Below are 18,977 nucleotides of genomic sequence, written 5' to 3'. Positions count from 1 at the left end.
CTAACAATTGGCACTACTTCCATTTTTGGGTTTTCTATCACTAATTGACTCCCCCAAACAAGTTACTGAGCAGCGTGAGGCAAACATACCTGTCTGATAAAATAAGAGCAAGCTCTTCTCAAGTTTGCTACACATGTGTTTCTGAAATATAGAGGCAACAGTCAAAAACCTACATATTTATACTGTCTTAATATTTTAATTTGATTAACCTGGGATTCAAATATAAAAAGAACATACCTAATAACCCTGGCATTAGCATAGACTTTGCTTTGGTCATTCTCTATTTTTACATGTAACCATTATCTATGTGTCTTTCATAACTTGGGGATCTCCTTTCCGTTATATAAAACCCTGAGATTACCGCAAAGCCCACTCTCCACTCACATACATCAGTCCTGCTGCTAGAGGACCACTCAAACACAACAGCCAGGAGTTTCTTACAAACAGTACCCTACATGTCCTCTATAGGGAAAGGTGAGTCCTTTCACGTGGAACACAATACGATACCTTTTCTTCCCGATGCCTTCTTATGAATGGCAATATTTTTCCTGGAAAATATTTAGTTCCTCATTAATGTACATTAGTGAGTACAATCTCTTTAGTCTATTTCAAACACATCTTTAATGAGTGCCTTTATTAATACATTTTTCCACTACTGAAACGTACACTCAAACACAATCTCATATAAAATGTCACAAAGAACATATAGTTTTAAAATTAACATTTTACAAATTAACATCTTTCTATAACCATGAAAGTTTAAAAAACAAAATTTTAAAGTTGAACAGTTCCTGTATTTAAGATAAATACATAAAAAGGTATTTTTAAGGCAATTCATTGCCTAAAGTTTAAATCGCATTGAATTGCAACTATGCAACATCTTTAAATGGAAGGAGTGCGTTTCTAGTTATGCTCCAAGAGGCTGGAGCTAGAAACTACCCAGCCGTAACTGTCAGTATAACTGTACAGCCGTAAGCTGTAGTGAGGAGACTGTCAACATTCAGTCATCCAACAACCAGGTAACTGTGGCACCACTTTACAAAAGGCTCAGGTTCCCTAAAACGTTCTTAGTTTCACACATATACTACAAAATGATAACTAAAAGTCACAAGGCAAGAGAAAACACTATAAAAGTTTAATTGCTGTAGATCTTATTTGAAAGTCCTTTATTTTCAAAGTTCCACCTTCAGGAATAACACTGTGCTAATGACTATGTTCCTTGAGGTGACAATGCTCAACAACACAGTAGAGGCACTGAAATGCGATGTCTGATGAGGCTTGAAGGAGAGACAAATAAAGGCTCTGGTGACCTTTAGGAGAGTGAGGAGAGCGAGAAACCAGTGCTTCTGCACTGCTCTGTACTGGAATGGATCCTCAGTTCAGAGCACTGGCCCGGGTCTACAGAACAAGTGGGGAAAGTGGGGCCAGTCCCAGCTTTCCATCATAGAATTCCCAATCGCACTGAGGCAGCTCTAAGGCACAGTTCCCAGTGCTCCGTTCCTCAACCCTAGACGCAGATGCCTTACCCTTGCACATGTGCTCCTTGAATTTCTCCATGAGGGTAGACCCAGCCTGCTTTGTTATCTGTCACCTAAAGTAGAACCCAAAACGAAACATCTACGAAACGTAGCAATCTCCCAGCCTTATCGGTTCTACAGGCGTGGATTCTAATCTACACAAGAACCTAAGGTTCAGGCACCCCTCTTCCTGTGCTGTCAGTCCTCTCACAGGTTGGCCCCACCCCCGATTCTGAGGAAGATGAAGTGTTTGGGTGTTCCCCTAAGCAGTAACCTGCTTTTTAGTAAGCTGCTTTGGTTGACAGGAATACAAGGAATTGTCTCAAGTGCCTGACCACAATGTAGCTACAATACCAAGGAACATTTATCCCTAGTAGGGCTCTACAGGTAGACAGGAACACCTTAGTAAGAGTGAGAAAAATATGTCTTAAAAGGAAAAGGAAAAAAATAGATAAGGAATAAGAAAAATATTAATACTTTAGTAATAAGAGGGAACTGAATACTTATAACCTACCTACCTTTCTGGGAAGTTTCTTACATGAAAAAAAAAAAATCAAATTTCCTCTCCTGTACTAGACTAACGGGTGCTTTACACAAAGAGGCGGGAAGCCCTAAGCACCTGATGGGCAGCTTCTCTCTGAACAGCTAACTGCAGGAAAGGCAGGAAAGCTCACTCAAAGAGATCCTCGAACATGCGCTGCCCCATGGCTATGTATGCTTCCTTCTCTTCCGGCGTCATCTGGGCGACCAGCTCTGGCCGCTGGCTGACTTCACTGTAGGAGAAAGGACAGCCAGCCACCATAACTATGGGGTCATCGGCCACTTCCTCAAACTCATCCTCCTCCTCATCTTCATCGCGATGATGAGGAGCCGCGGCTGCCGGCCGGGGTGGAGAGTCATCGTCCGACTCACTGGTCTCACTCTCGGAGTCACTGCCATTAGCAGCGGTCACCGGAGCGGCTGCTCCCACAGAGCCAGCTGTCGCAGAAGAAGTCTTCTTCTCATGAATGAGCAGGGCGCGCATGACCTCCTCATTGTCGTCAGGCCCCACGCGGCCTTCCTCACGCTCCTGAAATGTGTCCACATCAATGCCACCTGGAAGGTAAAGGCCAGAAAGTCAAGTCCTGAAATACAAAGAGCATTCATTTGTAACCAATACAACAAGACTAATGCCTTCTGTTTAAGGTGACAAATACAACAATGCAGAGCTCACTGCTTCCATTTTCTGAGCTGCTCGACTACAGAATATCTAAAATGTTTCTTAGAAACTAAAGCCTAAGTAGCATAATGACCAAACACATGGAATTTACAGGTTTACAGACGCTTACATGAATGTGAGTTGCGAGTTCTCCCCATTCCCCTATGCAAGCTGTACTATTTTGAGCAAAATTTTCAATTTCTAAATGTTACCAAGGTGAGAGAAGGTGCGCCCGCTAAGACTCTGGGCAAGAACCTGGGATGGGGGAGTTGCCGAGAGAGTGCCTGGCAGCAGCCGGCATAGCAGGGAGTGAAAACACAGCTCTCTCCTCGCTCAGAGTAAGAGCCAGAGGCCTAACGGTGTCTAAAGGTGCCACCGCGTTCCTGAACTCCTCCTGGCCACCGACCTCTTGCCCATTCTCCCCGCTTAGTCATGGTACCAGCTACAGCTGCTACTCCTGGACACCGTCCAACCAGTCCAACCACACGCTCCCTCGGGGTGTTCGGTGCCTGTTTGCCCTGACGGAGTTATTTTTTCTCTAGGTCTCTATGCAACTAACTTCCCTACATCCTTTACGTCTTTACTCAAATGTCACTTCATCAAGGCTGTGTTTCTGCTCACAGAGCTCATTTTCCAACATAGAGACTTCGGCTTACTACCCCTGCTGTCCCTTTCTAAGGCTGTAGAATCTGCCACAACAAAGTTTCTATGATTCCCTGTGACCCAGGCAGCAGGACAGTGCTGCCCCGTCTGCAGGAGGGAGGATCTGCTGAGTGAGTAAATCCATGGCAGTGTCCTTTTCCCGAAGCAAACTATACAAACTCCGAACTCACTGTAAAAAGATCATGAACTTAAGAAATAAGTTTTCTCTCACCACATATCATTACTTTATACACACATCTTGGCTGATACACTACAGTGACACATTTAAGAAAAATGTTGGTATTTTGCATTTAGTTAGACTCAAACAGACTGCCCTTTTAAATATATAAAAGAACTAAAAGTCACACTTGGAACCTGCCTCCTTGATTCAAATATTAACACATATTGGCTATGTGGTTTGGGTAAAGTCACACTAATTTTTCTCTTCTCCAATTTCCCCAAGTATAACAGTGGAAAAAAATAATAGTATTTGCTTCACTGAATTACTGTGGAGCCCAAGGGAATGTGAAGTACTCAGAATGGGTCTGATCTATGGAAGATTACCAGCCATCATCAAGACAAGGCTCAGAAAATGGTTGATTCTGCCCATGGTAAAGTGAAATCACCCTGTCACTATATTGACACTCAGCTGGAAGTTAGATATTTTGAAAGAACAGAATTCCTATGTGAGATACTGGGCAAAGAGAGAAAAGAAAGCTAGAGAAAAGAGACTTAGCATATCATGGACATCAGAATCAAAGTTAACACTGCTGAAGGCAAAGCTCCCTCCAGAGTGCTCACTCCGGAAGAAACGGCAGCAAGAAGGGCAGGAGAGGCTTGTGGGCCTCTGGGCAAGCTATTTCTAAAGGGTGCTTGTTACAAATACTTTAGTTTTACCAACATGGTATTTTAATGTTCAAAGTACAAAATACAAGGAAATGCAAATACACTCTGTAAAATAAAAGTAAACACATAGTGGATAGATTCTGATGACCACAGTGGGAGAGGGGAGGTAAGGGATTGGTTTGTTAACAGATTAAAACAGAAGACAAAAACAAAGATGACTATGCATGTTTCTGGGTAAGAAAGTAGAGGTAATACTTCTAGGAAGTACTATGTAACAGCTCAAAGTTACAAAGAAGGGCCATATTGTCTATCAAGGTCACCAATGCTATTATGCAATTTGGGGGCTTTATAGTCAAGATGTAGAAAAAAAATTGAGAAGCTAAACTTTGCCCAAGTCACCAAAAAGATAAATATTTACATAGTCAAAGTGAAAGAATACCTACATATAGAAAAATAATGTAAACTATTTTGAATGACACGGTGTAAGCTATTAAATACAGGGTTGGACAAAATCTGTCCTAAAGGTCCCCTATCCATGTTTCTAACACTAGTCTTAGCATGCTTCCAGAACCAAAGTAACAAACAAAATGTCAGGTAGAAACCAAATGATACTGAACATGAGACTTCAATCTTTAGTGATCCGTGCATAAGCTACAGGGTCCATCCTGGTGACTGGGTCTCAAGGATGCTGAACTAGAGATAGACTGGATAAAGCAAACAGAACACTCTGAGTGCAAATGGCTTTGGGAAAGAGGCCACTCTGAAAGAAAGCAGGGCACAGGGAATCAATCAGAGCTTTGGTGTCGGGTGAAGACATGACTTAAGTCTGTAAAACTTCAAGTAGACACAAAAATAATTCACGTGTGAGGAAAATTCAGTTCAGGACAAACAAGACACTCTTACTAACTCAATGAGTAGCCCATGTTCAACATCATGACAAACAAGGGCAAATGTAAATACTATTCATCTTACACAGAAAACTTGGGTAGAACTATCTTATTTACGCCCATGACTCATATTCTATTATCCTATGAATTATAAATATTCAAAGTTAAACTTACTAGTTTAATTGTATATTATGTTGGTTAATAATAATTTTATCTGAGCTAATTTTGTTTCTAAGTTCATCAAAAAAAAGTTTGATTGCTTCAAGAACAGGGGGGAAAAGCCAAGTTGAGGAAAATAAGCCTATTAAATACTACAGACTAACTACTACATAACCCAGAACAACTTCAACCCAAATAACTGAGCACTGCAGGTTAGTCAGTGAGGAAGAAACAAGAAAAGTATGGTTGTTACAGGACTATTTTCTAACTGGAACTGGACTCTCAAAGGGAATCAGTTACAGGAGAGGTATTACCTGCAGCCATAATACCCGCAATACCTCCCTCTCTTCCCCACTGCTGGGATATCCAGAATACTGACGCAAATCTTAGGAATGAAGGTAGGGAAAGGGTAAGATAGGAGTGGCTTCCCGTAACTAAGATGCTTCTGCACAAAGAGCCCATTCACATAACTAATATTGTAAGCAAATAACAAAACCTAGCGGGGCAGACAGTCCACTCATGTCCTCTGCTTCCCAGTGCGTCACAGTCTGTTCAGTCTCAGTAGCTGTTTTCTTATCATTTCCCAAGGCTGAATCCAGTACCTGAGCTAGAACTTAAAAAGTAAGACCCCGCACTTATTAAACTTCTTAAGTTATTACCTAACTGCTAACCCTTTGGGGCTCTGAGTCTTACAAAATTGCCCAAAATAAAGTTCTATCAATTTTCTTGGACACTGGGTCACTCAATCCTTTAACGAGTGGTATCTTCCTATATACCTCAGCTAGCAAAAGGTTCCTTGTTACTTATGAGAAAATAATACAACACAATAGTACTTTAACAAAAAAAATTAAAATATGGCAGTATTTCAAATCTACAGACATCTGGGACTGGAAAGATGGAGCAGTGCTTAAGAGCACTTGCTGCTCTTCCAGAGGACCTGAGTTAGTTCCCAGCATCCTCATGGCTGCTCTAAAATAGCTGTGACTCCAGTGGCAAGAATCTGACACCATCTTCTTACTTCCTTGGGCACTAGGGGTCATGTAATGCATATACGTATGTACAGGCAAACACTAATACATAAGAAAATAAATAAACCTTTTAAAAACATATTTGCTATCTTGACTAAGCTGAAAGAAACCAGAACACAGTTGGTGTTAGTGCTTAGTGCTCAGTGTCCTACCAGGAATTTTCAATAAACCAAGAATTACCCAAGCATTCTCCTCCTAAGCTGAGGGAGCTTCCACCAGCTCCATGACACGCCCACCTTCCCATCTTACCGTCCTTCATCTCTTCAGAACTGTACGCCCCTTGGACAGTGCTCTCTCTCAACCAGATTGGTCTCTCTTTGGCAGTTTTCCCTTCCAGCGAGGTGCGATGCACATCGTCTTGGTCATCCATGTTAATGACGACATTCTGAGTATACAAGTCCTCATATGAGGGGCCTTTGTTGGTCCACGCCTCCCGGTGGTGCCCACCGGCCAGGCCAGCAGCTCCAGCAGCAGTGGCTGCTCGGTCCTTGCTGTGGAGAAGAGGAGAGATGAACAAGGAGAAACGTTAAGGTCTAGTACGTAACCCGAAGGACAGCTGGAGAGAGGCCTAATGTATTAGGAGCTTCATCTTGAAGCTTGAACAAAAGTTATCTAGCAATTAGGCAGGCATACTTCAACAACTCTTCTATAGCACAGGGTGAAGGCTGTATGGATTACATCCTGTTTAAGTTCTTCAAACACTGGCCCCTCTTTCGTACATGAACAACTAGCATTTTAGAGATTGACATGTGGCCATTAACTGGCATGGGGGAGGGGAAGGACACAATGACAGTCTATTTAAAAATACCACTCTGATAAAACCACCCCAGTTATATCTTCCATGAGAATTTTTCCAAAACAAAATAAAAAGTATTGTATCTTAAAAATACAATAGTATTTTTTTAGTTCAACTTTAAACAAGGGTGGTTTTGTATGTGACCATGGAAGAAGTTAAATTATTCTATGGCCAGACCTCAACATAGAATTAATATCTCTTCCTGCCACTCACTGAACAGGGCACATCCCTCTTCAGAACCTAGTCTCTTCTACCTAGCTGCATCCTTCTATTTCTGCAACTATACTGACTGTCCCCAGCCACCTTTGCCCACCCCAGGGATGCTGCTGTGTCCTGGTCCAGTTTGCTCTTTATGTCTATGGCCTTCCTGGTCTGTAGCCCATTCCAGGCCAGTCACCCTTATCTTTCTCCAGTCACCAGGCTTTCCCACTTCACTGTGCCAAGCCAAGTTTTCCTTCTTGCTGCTGCTTTCTGTTATCCCTGTTGTTAACGTTTACAATCTTGCTCACTATCAATGTGTCTTTAATGTTCCTTTAGAGGTTCCAATCGCCCTGTAAGTGACGTTCCCTCAACCGCCTGCTCACTCCAGGCTTGTGATTGTTTTCAGAGCCCACAGGTGTTCCACATCTCATGATTTCCTCGACTTCTCTCACATGTCTCTAAATTGCCTCCCTGCACTTCGTTATCTGTTGGTTTGCTTGGAAAACCCTGTCACCTGAAATCTAACAGACACTTTGTTAACCCTTTGCCCTAGTGAGCGACTAGGAACCCGTCCTTGTTTTCCTGCTTGCTGCTCTGCTGTCTGTCTTTCTGAGACCGCCTCACAGCTCTGCGTGCTTTCCAACACAGGCTGAGCTGAGGCTCCCCTACTGTGCGTGCCTGTGTGCAAGGATCTGACTGGCTGGCTCACGGCTCTTGGATCACCTTTCTGAGCATCCTGCAGAGGTAGTCTCCGGCTTACCTCAGCCTCCCGCCCTGCTTCTGCTTACACTTTTAAAACCAAGCAACAAGCTCTTTCCAGCTGCTTAGTAAACACATGTTCCCCAGCTACTGCCTCTGATTCTCTTCATTACCCTACCCGTACCTAAGGCTAGTCTACACCACTCTTCCCACGGCCTTCCTGGCACCAGTTCCACCTGGTCTCAGTCATTTCTTTTGCCTCCTCTCTGCTTGTCTCCTTGCTCCTGCTCTGGATATGTCCAAATATATCCATACCATCTTTATGGTTTGCTCCTGTCTCATGCTACAGTTGCAAGCACTTGATTTCTCTCTACCTTCTGCTCCTTTCCTCAATCACTAAATATCACTTTTTTGCATCGATTACCAATTCAGCCACATCTGTCCCTAGTCATTCTACCTTTCTCCCTGCGCAGCAGCCCACAATGTAGCTTGGCTTTGTGAGCTTTTTGCCCCCTTAGCATTCATGTTTTCTCTTCTGGATCCATCCTTGGTTTGGTGTTTCTATCACATGCTAAGTTAGTTCTCCCTACGCCCTGCCAACGCTTTGTCTATCCTCAGCCAACTTCTTCATCTTGCTGTATTCAGTCTGCTTTTGACATCTGCCAGACAGATGTGGCTTCCTGAGTTAGCTAACTCCAGTGAGGAGAGAAGAAAGATGCAGTGCTCTAGTGTGGACCTACATTTACTTTATTATGATGTCTTTACAATAAGACTCTCTGAGATGGTTTCCCTTTACACATCGACTGATGGGGTTAACTGTGAAGACTATCTCATAAAGTAAGAAGAGGTACTCTGAAGAAAGACAAGAAAAATAGAAATGACAATCAGAATGAGTAAAGAGGGCTACTCCTAAATTTACTTTTGGTTTTTTTTGGTTTTTTTTTTTAGAGAAATTCAAGGTAGATTTTTATTTGGGGTACATTTTATTATAAACATTTATGACGGTAAATGTTTATGTCTCAGCAGTGAGTTAATTTACTGAGTTAATCATGAAGCTGCCTGTATTGTGGATGGTAGTGTTTCCCTATCTATGATGACTCCTCTGTTTTGGGTTATCATTTTTCTTTAAATATTGATGGCTAGTTGCTCCAAAGAACTCTAAGAACTTTCCCCGCCAAAATAAACTTAGCTGGTCTGAGTACCAATCATGTAATTTCATTCTCATTATCTGATATTGGTTTAAAATAAATATACAAAGTAATTCTAGCCAGTAAGACACTGGCAGACAGATAGGATGAAGTATGTTTTCTAGAACATTTCTCTAGTCATATTTTAAGTAAGACACAAGGAAAGGATGTCATCCTCTCTGCATTTGGATATTTTCATCTGCAGGTAATATTCAAGACGCAGGTGACTACCCTGGGGCAGTTCCCCTCACAGTCCTAAGAAGACAACACAACAGGAGAGAACAGAGACAGAAGAAATCTAGATCTTTCAGGATGCAAGTGAGCTGTGAACTATACTAAGTCAGAGTCTCTGGGCATGGAAGACAAATGATCAGAAAGACATTCATGGTGTTAGGAGTAAGTCCACAGTAACTGATAAAGTCACAAAATTCTCTGTACAACTGGGAAGAAATGCAATTAGCTCAGGACTTGCTATTCTTAAACAGTATATACCAGAGGGAATTAAAAAGAAAAAATAGAAGTGCCACTAGAAAAAAAATCATGCTGAGTGAGATAATCCAGACTCAAAAAGACAAATACAGATTGTATTCGCTTACATACAGAAAATAACTGTTAGGTCTTTGATAAGCAGGCTACAGTCCACATAGCCACAGGAATTAGGTATGGAGTAAGGGATCTAGAGGTGGGGTATAATCTTCCTAGGAAGGGGAAATAGAATATAGTTGAGAATGGACAAAGAGTGGGGATGAACTGAATGGGAAGATCAAATGGGGAGAGCAAAAGAGAAAGAGTTAAGGAAGAAATACAAAGAGGGACAGCTGAGACTAAGGGGCATTTGAGGAACTGCGTAGGCACCTAATATAGAAGCCACTGTTGCTTTTTTTCCATTTTGTTTTTTGGTTTGTTTGGGTTTTGTTTGTTTGTTTGTTTTCAGACAGGGTTTCTCTGTGTAGCCCTGGCTGTCCTAGAACCCACTCTGTAGACCAGGCTGGCCTCAAACTCAGAAATCCACCTGCCTCTGTCTTCCCAGTGCTGGGATGAAAGGTGTGCACCATCACCCAGCAGCTTCTTAAAACATATACATTTATAAAGAAATCTAAATGGAGTGTCACCAAATAACAGGGAAGACAGAGCCCCAAGGAGACATCCCTTGCCACTAAATGAAACCTCCAGTGCTGAGAATGAGTTACATTTAACTGAGTTGTTGGCCAAGTAGATCCCATGGAAATTTCCTAACAACCCAGGCTATTCCCAAGGCTATTGGTTGCTCGCCACACACTGACAGTAAGGCCCTACTGCTGAAGACAACATCTACAGAACTCACTGAACACAGAGGAGTCACGCTGGAAACTTCCTTAGAACTCTGACCACTAACCAGTGTAGATGGTTCTGGAAGGAACTATATACATTACCAGAAGAGAAAGACAATCTGCAATGGACCCAAGACACATGGGTCCAATGGTGGTATAAGAGTTGTGAAGGTAACCAACCACTGTGGTGGTGTGAACAGCTATGCCCCACAGACTCCTGTGTTTGAAGGCTTAGGCCACAGGGAGTGGCACTACTAGGAGGTATGGCCTTACTGGAGGAGAGTGGACTTGTCACTCATTGTAGGAACAGGGTTTTTAAGTCTTAACTGCTCAAGTTCCACCCCGTGTGAAACACAAGCCAGTCTCCCCCTGGCTGCCTGTGGATCAAGATGTCTCTGACCTCCTCTAGTACCATGTCTGCCTGCACGCTGCCATGCTTCCCACCATCATGATAACGGACTAAACCGCTGAAACTGTAAGCCAGTCCCAACGCAATGTTTTCTTTACAAGAGTTGCCTTAGTCATGGTGTCTCTTCACAGCAATAAAAGCCAAACTAAGGCAACCACTTTCTGATTGAATTGAAGCCCATTCCAGGAGACAGAACCCATGAGTGACACTGTCCAGGTGGCCAAGAATCTCAGACTAGATAGGCCATGGACCTAAGGGAAAGCTAAATACTACTGTTCTGCTAAGAACTGTACCAATAAAATGATTCCTAATGACAGTATGCTGTACTCATAAATCAGTGTTTGCTCAGTCAGCACCAGAAAAAGCTTCTCCTGCAGCAGATGGAATGAACAAATACAAAGACCCACAATTAGACAAAGTGCAAGAGTGAGGGACCTCGAAACACTAGTCTTAGATGGGATGTGTCTATCAAATCCCTCCCTTCTGTGATCAAGGAATTTTGTGAAAGAGGAGGCAGAAAATTTTTAAGAGTCAATGTAGATGAAAGACACCAAGGAAACTTCCTTCCAGACACAACTAAACTGATGCACAAATGAACTCAGAGACAGTGGCGACACCCACAGCCTACATCTCCCACCAGATGGGGTCCCAGTGCTGAGAGGGAAGTGGACATATCCCTAACCCAGAAACTATTTCCAAATGATAATCATTCACAAAGGAAAATTCTTTTCTGCAGGAGTCTCACTGGGTATGTAAAGCACATCTTAGGGCAGGCCCCATGTCCAGCAGTAGATGGTAGATGGCCGAAACAATACAATGATATTTTTGGAAGGTGGTTTTTTTTTTGTTTTGTTTTGTTTTTGTTTGTTTTTTTTTTTTTGTCTGATGATGCTTTCTCGGTATACCCACCTACTTTTTTTTTTTTAATCTTAAAGATTTTTTGCTTATATAGTGTGGTTTCCACTTCTGTTTCATGAGTTTTCTGTATGTGTAAATGTGTTTCAGCATCTTTTGTGTTTCTTGTGCTTTTTCTTTGGCTAGTTTGTTTGTCCTATTCTGGTCTGGTTTTTATTTATCTTATTACATTATTATTATTATTATTTCAATGTCTGTGTTTCCTAGTGAGAGAAAGTAAGAGTCTACACTCTTGTGGGAGGAAGTAGGAAGGAATTAAAAGAAGTTGGGGGAGGGAAGCTGGCATCAGAATATATTGTAATGAACAAAGATGTATTTTCAGTTTAAAAAAAATTAAAAATCAAATAAAATAAAGATGCATTTTCAGAAAAAAAAATAGAAGCTCCAAAACTCCACACAAATACACCTAGAATAGTCAGAAGGAGGCTGATGGGTGTGACCTCACCATGGTATTGGAAAGAAGAAAGCAGTTCTCACTTATGCTTTTCAAAAAATAATAAAATAACCTGTGTGGGCTGAAGATGGCTCAGAGGTTAAAGGCATTGTTGTTCTTACAGAGGATCTGGGTTCACTTCCCAGCACTCACAAGGTGGCTCACAAGAATCCATAAATTCAGTTCCAGGGGATCTGATCGCTTCTTCTGGCCTCTGTGGGCACCAGCCACACATGCAGTGTACATACATACAGCCACACATGCAGTGTATATACATACAGCTACACATGCAGTGTACATACATACAGCCACACATGCAGTGTACATACATACAGCCACACATACAGTGTACATACATACAGCCACACATGCAGTGTACATACATACTTGCAGGCAAAGCACACACATAAACTAAAAGTAAATAAATCTTTTAAAATGCATAATGACTTTTTATGGCAAGGTAGAACTAAGCCTGCATAGCAATCCAAATGCTAGCACACACTGGGGGAGTAAAAGGAAGGAAGGGAGCATTCTCAGTATTAGCCCACAGGCAACACCACACCTTCACAAAGTTGCATTTAACACTAACTATGACAACAAGTTTGTGTTGAAGATGTTTCACAAGAATAAAATGTTGCATATTCTCACTCATTCATGAACCCTAGCTTTTAATTTTTAAGTATGTGTATGTGCGAGAATATATGTGTGGGTGTTGGAGGCAGGGGCATGGAGAGGTCAGGGAGGAGGATCAACAAAAACAAGATATGCATGCAAAGACCATAACAAAACTTACATGCTAATTTAATAACAAACAAAAATCTATAGGAAAATTCTAAATTCTTGAGAGTTTTGGCCTTTAAGAGTTGACTAGAAGCCTAGCAGTGGTGGCGCATACCTTTAATCCCAGTACTTAGGAGGTAGAGGCAGATGGATCTCTGAGTTCAAGGTCAGCCTGGTCTACAAAACTGGTTTCAGGGCAGCCAGGGCTACTTAGAGAAACCCTATCTTGATGGTGTAGGAGTGGGTTGGATAGGAAAAGTCAAATATTCTCAAGAGGCACAACTAATTTAGAGTCGTCTATCAACTGGGTAAGTGCTGCAGGCCCCAGCAGAGGGTTGGCTGAGGTGAAACGACTATTTACAGAGTTCTGCCAAAGGCCTCCATTCTGCTGCACTCGTACAAACAAACATGAGCACAGGTACAGTCAGTATGAGGAGCATGGCAGAGCTTGGAGTCTTTAGTCTCCTGGTGAATACTCATTCTAGTGCAACCAAAGTGCAAACCAGTGCAGTCTCAAAGGCGCTTGGTAAAGCAGGAGGCTCCACTCACCTCTGCTTCAGGGCTGGGATTTCCGTGGGTTCTGGTTCAAGTATTTCGTAGGCCAAGTTCACATCCTCTGTCTCTCGGAGCAATGCATAAATGGGCTCAATTTGTTCATTGAATCTTGCCAAGAGTGTGCGAGCATCTTTTTTGGGCATTGCTGATTCATCTTCTTCTACCTCTGTATGGCAAAAGGTGCAGCGGAAAGTTCCTACAGAACAGTCAAGTCTCGGGTCAGAAGAGGAACCTCCCAGATGAGCCGAGCTCCACGCCTCCAAACACAAACAAGTCAGCAGAACTGATTGTCGATGTACTCACCATCAAGACTCCAATGTCCTGTCATTCACCATGGATCTGTCCATCTCTATATATGTCCATCATTTTTATGCTGAAATCTCACTAATACATTTTTGAAAATCACTTTTTTGTTGTTGTTTATTTGTTTGTTTGTTTGTTTGTTTTTCAAGACAGGGTTTCTCTGTGTAGCCCTGGCTATCCTGGAACTCACTCTGTAGATCAGGTTGGCTTCGAACTCAGAAATCCGCCTGCCTCTGCTCCCAGGTGCTGGGATTAAAGGCATGCGCCACCACTGCCTGGCGAAAATCACCATTTATTTATAACATAAATTTAACTTACAGCAAATTATGCACAGCTTACTGTTGAATTTGTATGGCATAAAATAGTAAAGGCAGCCCATGCTAGAAGGCAGTGCCTGGCCAGCCTGTGCTTATCTAGCAAACTCTCTAACCTGGCACTCCGAAATCTCTCCACCCAGCTCGCTAATTTCCCACTGGTGGGTCGCTACCATGCCAGCACCACACTTCTAAATTCTCTTGGCCTTTTGGGGTACACTTCTTGCAAACCCATACTTTGCTGACATACCTTTCTCTCTGGAACCCAGTTGAGTAGTTGCGTGAAGGAAAACACCACATAAACTTAGTTCAAAATCAACAGGTAACTCAATCGCTGGGCGCAACAACTAGCATCCTAAACTCATAAGCTATATTAAATATAAATCCTCTGGTGGCAAATCGTAACAGATCTGCCATCTAAACTGGGAGCCACTTGTTAGCTACATATTGTACTCCAAGCTGTCCCTGTCAACTGGGTCAGAGTTTGCTGAGGTGAGAGCAGGCTGGCCAGCCACTACAGGCGAACATGGGTAACCCTTACTATTTCACGCTACAATTTGTATGGCTTTCTAACAGCTTTCTTCATACATTGCACATATGGATTATTATTATTTTGGAAAAGGCCAAATAAATAGCTAAAACTAAAAGCTTTTGGTGGTCTTAAGTATTGTCAAAGTGCTGGTTTTTTCTACTTTTCTTCATTTTTAGAGTTTATTTTTTAACTGAGTGTTTGTGTGTGCACACAGACATATGTCTGTGCAGGTGCCTTCAAAGCCAGAAGATGGTAATGGGTCCTCAAAGTCTAAGTTTGGTTACAGGGGGTCATGCACTGCCTGATACAGGTGCTGGAAACAAAATTCTGATTTGGTGCAAAGGCTGTGAGTGCTCTTAACCAGTGAGCTACCTTTCTGAAGACTACTGTTTCATGTTTACAAACCACTGATATTTAAAGAAATGTATTCAGCCACTGTCAAATTTAAAGTTCCAGGAACTTATTTTTTGTTTCTATACCCCTGACATTCAACACAGAACTTGAGTGAGTTCAAAGACGTGTCCCCAAGTTTTCATCACTACTGCTCACTAAGCACGGCCTCCACGGTAGCCTTTATAAGCTGCTCCTTGATCTTCAGGTGTTCCCTCCTGCTCTAAGGTAAAGTCTGTCTGAGAGATCCATCTCTAATACCCTCAGAATAATATCTAAACTTCTCATCTTACATTGACATTCAAGACACTGCAGAATCTGGTCCCCAAAACACTGTAATCCAACCACAAACAGCTCTAGTTAACAATTACTAATACAGAGCTGCTTCTACGGTGCCATCTTGCACTTTTTGACCTGTTCACTAATTCTGGGAAGGGCTAGTAGAACCAAGGCTCTCAAGGAATTTATGATTTGAACAAAGTCATACAGGAATACAAGAAAACAACAGCAACTTTAACTACTGTACCTTGAGTATTTACAAAGTACAGGGTTACATTAACCTTTGGCATTTGCATTACTATGTCCAGTTAAATGTGCAAATATGCAAGTTCTAACAGCCTCAGCAGTTTGGGAATAAGATTACATAACTAGCTGAGTGATAGAGAGGAATCAAATCAGCTCAACTATTATGCTAAACTACTTACTATCTTATAGTCTACACCACTACTATAAATGCATTTTCAGTTTGGCCTTATTCCCACGGATATGAATTCTTCCTTTTCTACAGATTTTACCTGAGGGACTAAGAAAGATAATTAAATACCAGTGCAGAACATATAGCAAGGACTAGCCCCTCCTCTCCTCTCTTCCCCAGCAACAGATTAAACAAACTAGGCATTTCTATTTCAGTATGACACCAAATCCTATAGACATGTTCCAATTGAATAGACTTTCATGCCTCCAGCCCCATGACCAAGAATAAGTGAGTACATGCATCACTCTTCCTGATTTTCTGTATCTATCCCAGATGAAAGGGGGCAGGAAACCCCTCAAAGCTAGGAGGTTGTGATCCAGTACTTGTAGCTAAGCTGTGGGTGTTGTTGTTGTTGTGTCAGAAAAAAAAAAAAACCACAACCCTCACATCGAATGTTACCATCACAGAAATGAGTGAGAACTGAGCTTCGTAGAATCCTGCCTGAGAAATGACAGCATGGAGGCTGTAAAGCCATGCCAATCTCCCAGCAAACCTGAGCTATGACGACTGAGTCTTTACTGATCAGTTTTAGCCTTTCACTCTTCTAGCTATATATGGAAGATTTATTAAAATACCCAATCAGAGAATTGCCCCATTTTTCTTCAAAAGCTCTAAATGAGGTTTATTTTAATGGGTGTGTATGCACAGTCACATGTGTGAGTGAGTCCACACATACACGCCAGAGTGAGAGTGCAGAGAAGTCCAGTCTCTCTTCCAACCTAGAGTGAGTGTAGGGCCCTCGGGTCAAACTAGGGTTCTCAGGCTTGGAGGCAGGTGCCTTTATCTACCAGGCCTTCCAGCAAACAGAGAAGCCCACTTTTTAAATCCTCTAGAAAATTACCAAATAAAAGCCCATATCCTCTAAGTCCTTCAAGCATCATGTTACTGAAACAAGGGAACACACCCCCTGACATGTAGATACTCTCGCTAAAGAAGCATGCATATACTTAAGTTTGTTTGCTATATACATGTCTGATGAGGAACACCATAAAGACTGTGCAGTAGGCAGGGCTGGGAGGAGAGCTCAGACAGTAGACCGAGTGCTTGCAGTGAAAGCCTCAGGACCTGCGCTCCATCCCATAAGCCAAAAGAACAAGCCGGGCATGGAGCATGTCCTTTCCTGGCGATATAGGAGATCCCTGAGGCTCAATGACCAGACTGTCTCGCCCCTAGGCAAGTCCCATGCCAGGGAGACATAGGACTTTAAAAAACAAAAACCAAACTACAGCATCTGAGGAACCAGCACTAGAGGTTGTATGCTCCTGATACAAACCAACATGCATACAATAAAGAACACCGGAATCATCAACGGAACAAGCATACCTTCTCTTGCCCACATCTCTTTTTCGATAAAAGACATCAGTGGAGAACTGCTATGAGGTGACTGACAACAACTATTCAGGTGACTAAACCTCTCTGTACTAAGCTGTATGGACAGACTGCCAAGTCCAAGAGAAGAGATTAGAACTGAAACCCAGTGCCCTATTCCATCTCTCCACACATAAGACCAAGGCACGACCACTGAAGCAAAGCTACGTCAAAGAGCATGCAAGCCAAGTCTTATGATGTAGGCGCAGAGAGAAAAGGAAAGCTGTACAAATTCTGTGTGCAAAGCTGGACAGTGGTGGAACTGACAATGTCAGAAAAGATGGGGTATCTATTCTCACTAACTATTAAAGAAGAAAGCCGCTAAGTACTCCCGTGTATACACCAGAGACAAGTCTGTACAATGATACTGTCCATGTTTGACATATACGGGAATAAAGACTTACAGACAGATATGCTCCGCTAACTGCACTGCTCTAACCCTGGATGCCATCTGAACCAAGCATCCTCTCTCCAACTAACAATCTGTAACGGCTCTAATCCAACTAACTTTTCCCATGTAGACATGAAGTCCTCCCGTCTTAAGAAGGAGTAGAAAAGGGAAGAACTTTTACTGAACAACTTAACAAGCATTGAGTGCCCGTCACATGGCTGGCATTTACTTAGCTGACCATTAACCTATTACGTTTGCTAGAAGGATCAAAGTAAATCCAATTGCAAATATGCATTTGAAGTAGGGAGAAAAAGATTCTTTTACCAATAGGCATTTCAGAATGATTTGAGGGCCATCTATTTGATAGAACAGCAATGCCCCAGCTCTGTAATGAAGGCAAGTCACGCTTCAAAGGGAGTGAGGAAGAAAGGGAAGAGAGATGTCTATACCATTTTAACTTTCCAAATCTAAGAACAAAACTGAATTCAGAGTGGAGAACACGGGAGATAAGGACTTGGAACAAAGGGGTAAAGGAAAAACAACCAGAAGTCTCCAAAAGCTAGGAAACAGAGGCCAACCGCTGGGTGTTACGCTGGGCAAGGCCCGTGCCTGCCACATTGCTCATTTTAACTAATGCTATCCATGAAGTGAGGATTCAGCCAAGGAAACGTGAAGCACAAACAAAACCAAAGTGAAAAGACTGTTTACCATCCTTCCTTTGACAATGAAGTGCTTGGGACATACATAATTAAGAAAAGGGGCAGAGATATCAGATGATGACACTTATGGGTACAAGACAGGCAGTAAGAGTCAAATCTCAGAGAGCTAATTATTGAAGATGGTATTCTTTTCTCTTCCTCCAGTTTTAGACAATCAAAGGGTACCTGCCCCTGGCCAGGACTCACTGTCAAAGATCTATCAAAGGTGTCCATCAAACTTGGATAGCCCTTAACCATCTTCCCCACTCATAGGTTAAATTAAAAAAAATAATAAAATAAAAAAATTAAATTTAAAAATCAAAATAGGTCCACCTGCTTTGATAAAATGCAGTGCTGTCATGAGTCATTCTCAAGGCTGGACTACACAAAAGCCTCAACCAAAAACAGTAGGTCTGATGTCCCCATGCCTTGCCATATATCATGCTTTTTAATCCACCCAATCCTATTCTGGGCTATTCTTGGCACTCATTCTACTGGCAGGCAGTCAAGATCAAATAAATAAATAAATAAATAAATAAATAAATAAATATTATTGAAATAACATAAATATTATGAAAAAGGGAAGGAAGATAGAGAAAAAACAGCGAAGGAACGGGGATATTATTTCATTTCTTTTATTTTTATTTTAAAGATTTATTTATTTA

At 42.0% G+C, this 18,977-nt stretch overlaps 2 protein-coding genes across 4 annotated transcripts in view; both read right to left on the bottom strand.

The window, feature by feature from the left end:
* Eaf2 (ELL associated factor 2) overlaps positions 1-18,977 on the bottom strand; it is a 1,192,577-nt gene that overhangs the window by 1,028,758 nt on the left and 144,842 nt on the right. The window contains exon 1 of one of the 2 annotated variants that reach the window (XM_052158382.1): positions 8,035-8,041. The exons of the other annotated variant lie outside the window; for it this stretch is intronic. The gene's annotated coding sequence lies outside the window, so the exon portion shown is untranslated. Of the gene's footprint in view, positions 1-8,034; positions 8,042-18,977 lie in introns of those variants that run through there. 2 annotated transcript variants of the gene reach the window in all.
* Gtf2e1 (general transcription factor IIE subunit 1) overlaps positions 1,150-18,977 on the bottom strand; it is a 28,953-nt gene continuing 11,125 nt past the window's right edge. For both annotated transcript variants that reach the window (XM_052158376.1, XM_052158377.1), the window contains exons 3-5: positions 13,557-13,758; positions 6,527-6,768; positions 1,150-2,612 (exon numbers count right to left, since the gene is read on the bottom strand). In XM_052158376.1, coding sequence (XP_052014336.1) covers positions 2,188-2,612; positions 6,527-6,768; positions 13,557-13,758 — 869 coding nt within the window. In that variant the 3' untranslated portion in view covers positions 1,150-2,187. The remainder of the gene's footprint in view (positions 2,613-6,526; positions 6,769-13,556; positions 13,759-18,977) is intronic.

Source organism: Apodemus sylvaticus, chromosome 15 (genome assembly GCF_947179515.1).
Source record: "Apodemus sylvaticus chromosome 15, mApoSyl1.1, whole genome shotgun sequence".
Lineage (NCBI taxonomy): Eukaryota > Metazoa > Chordata > Mammalia > Rodentia > Muridae > Apodemus > Apodemus sylvaticus.
This window is presented reverse-complemented; position numbering and strand designations above follow the sequence as displayed.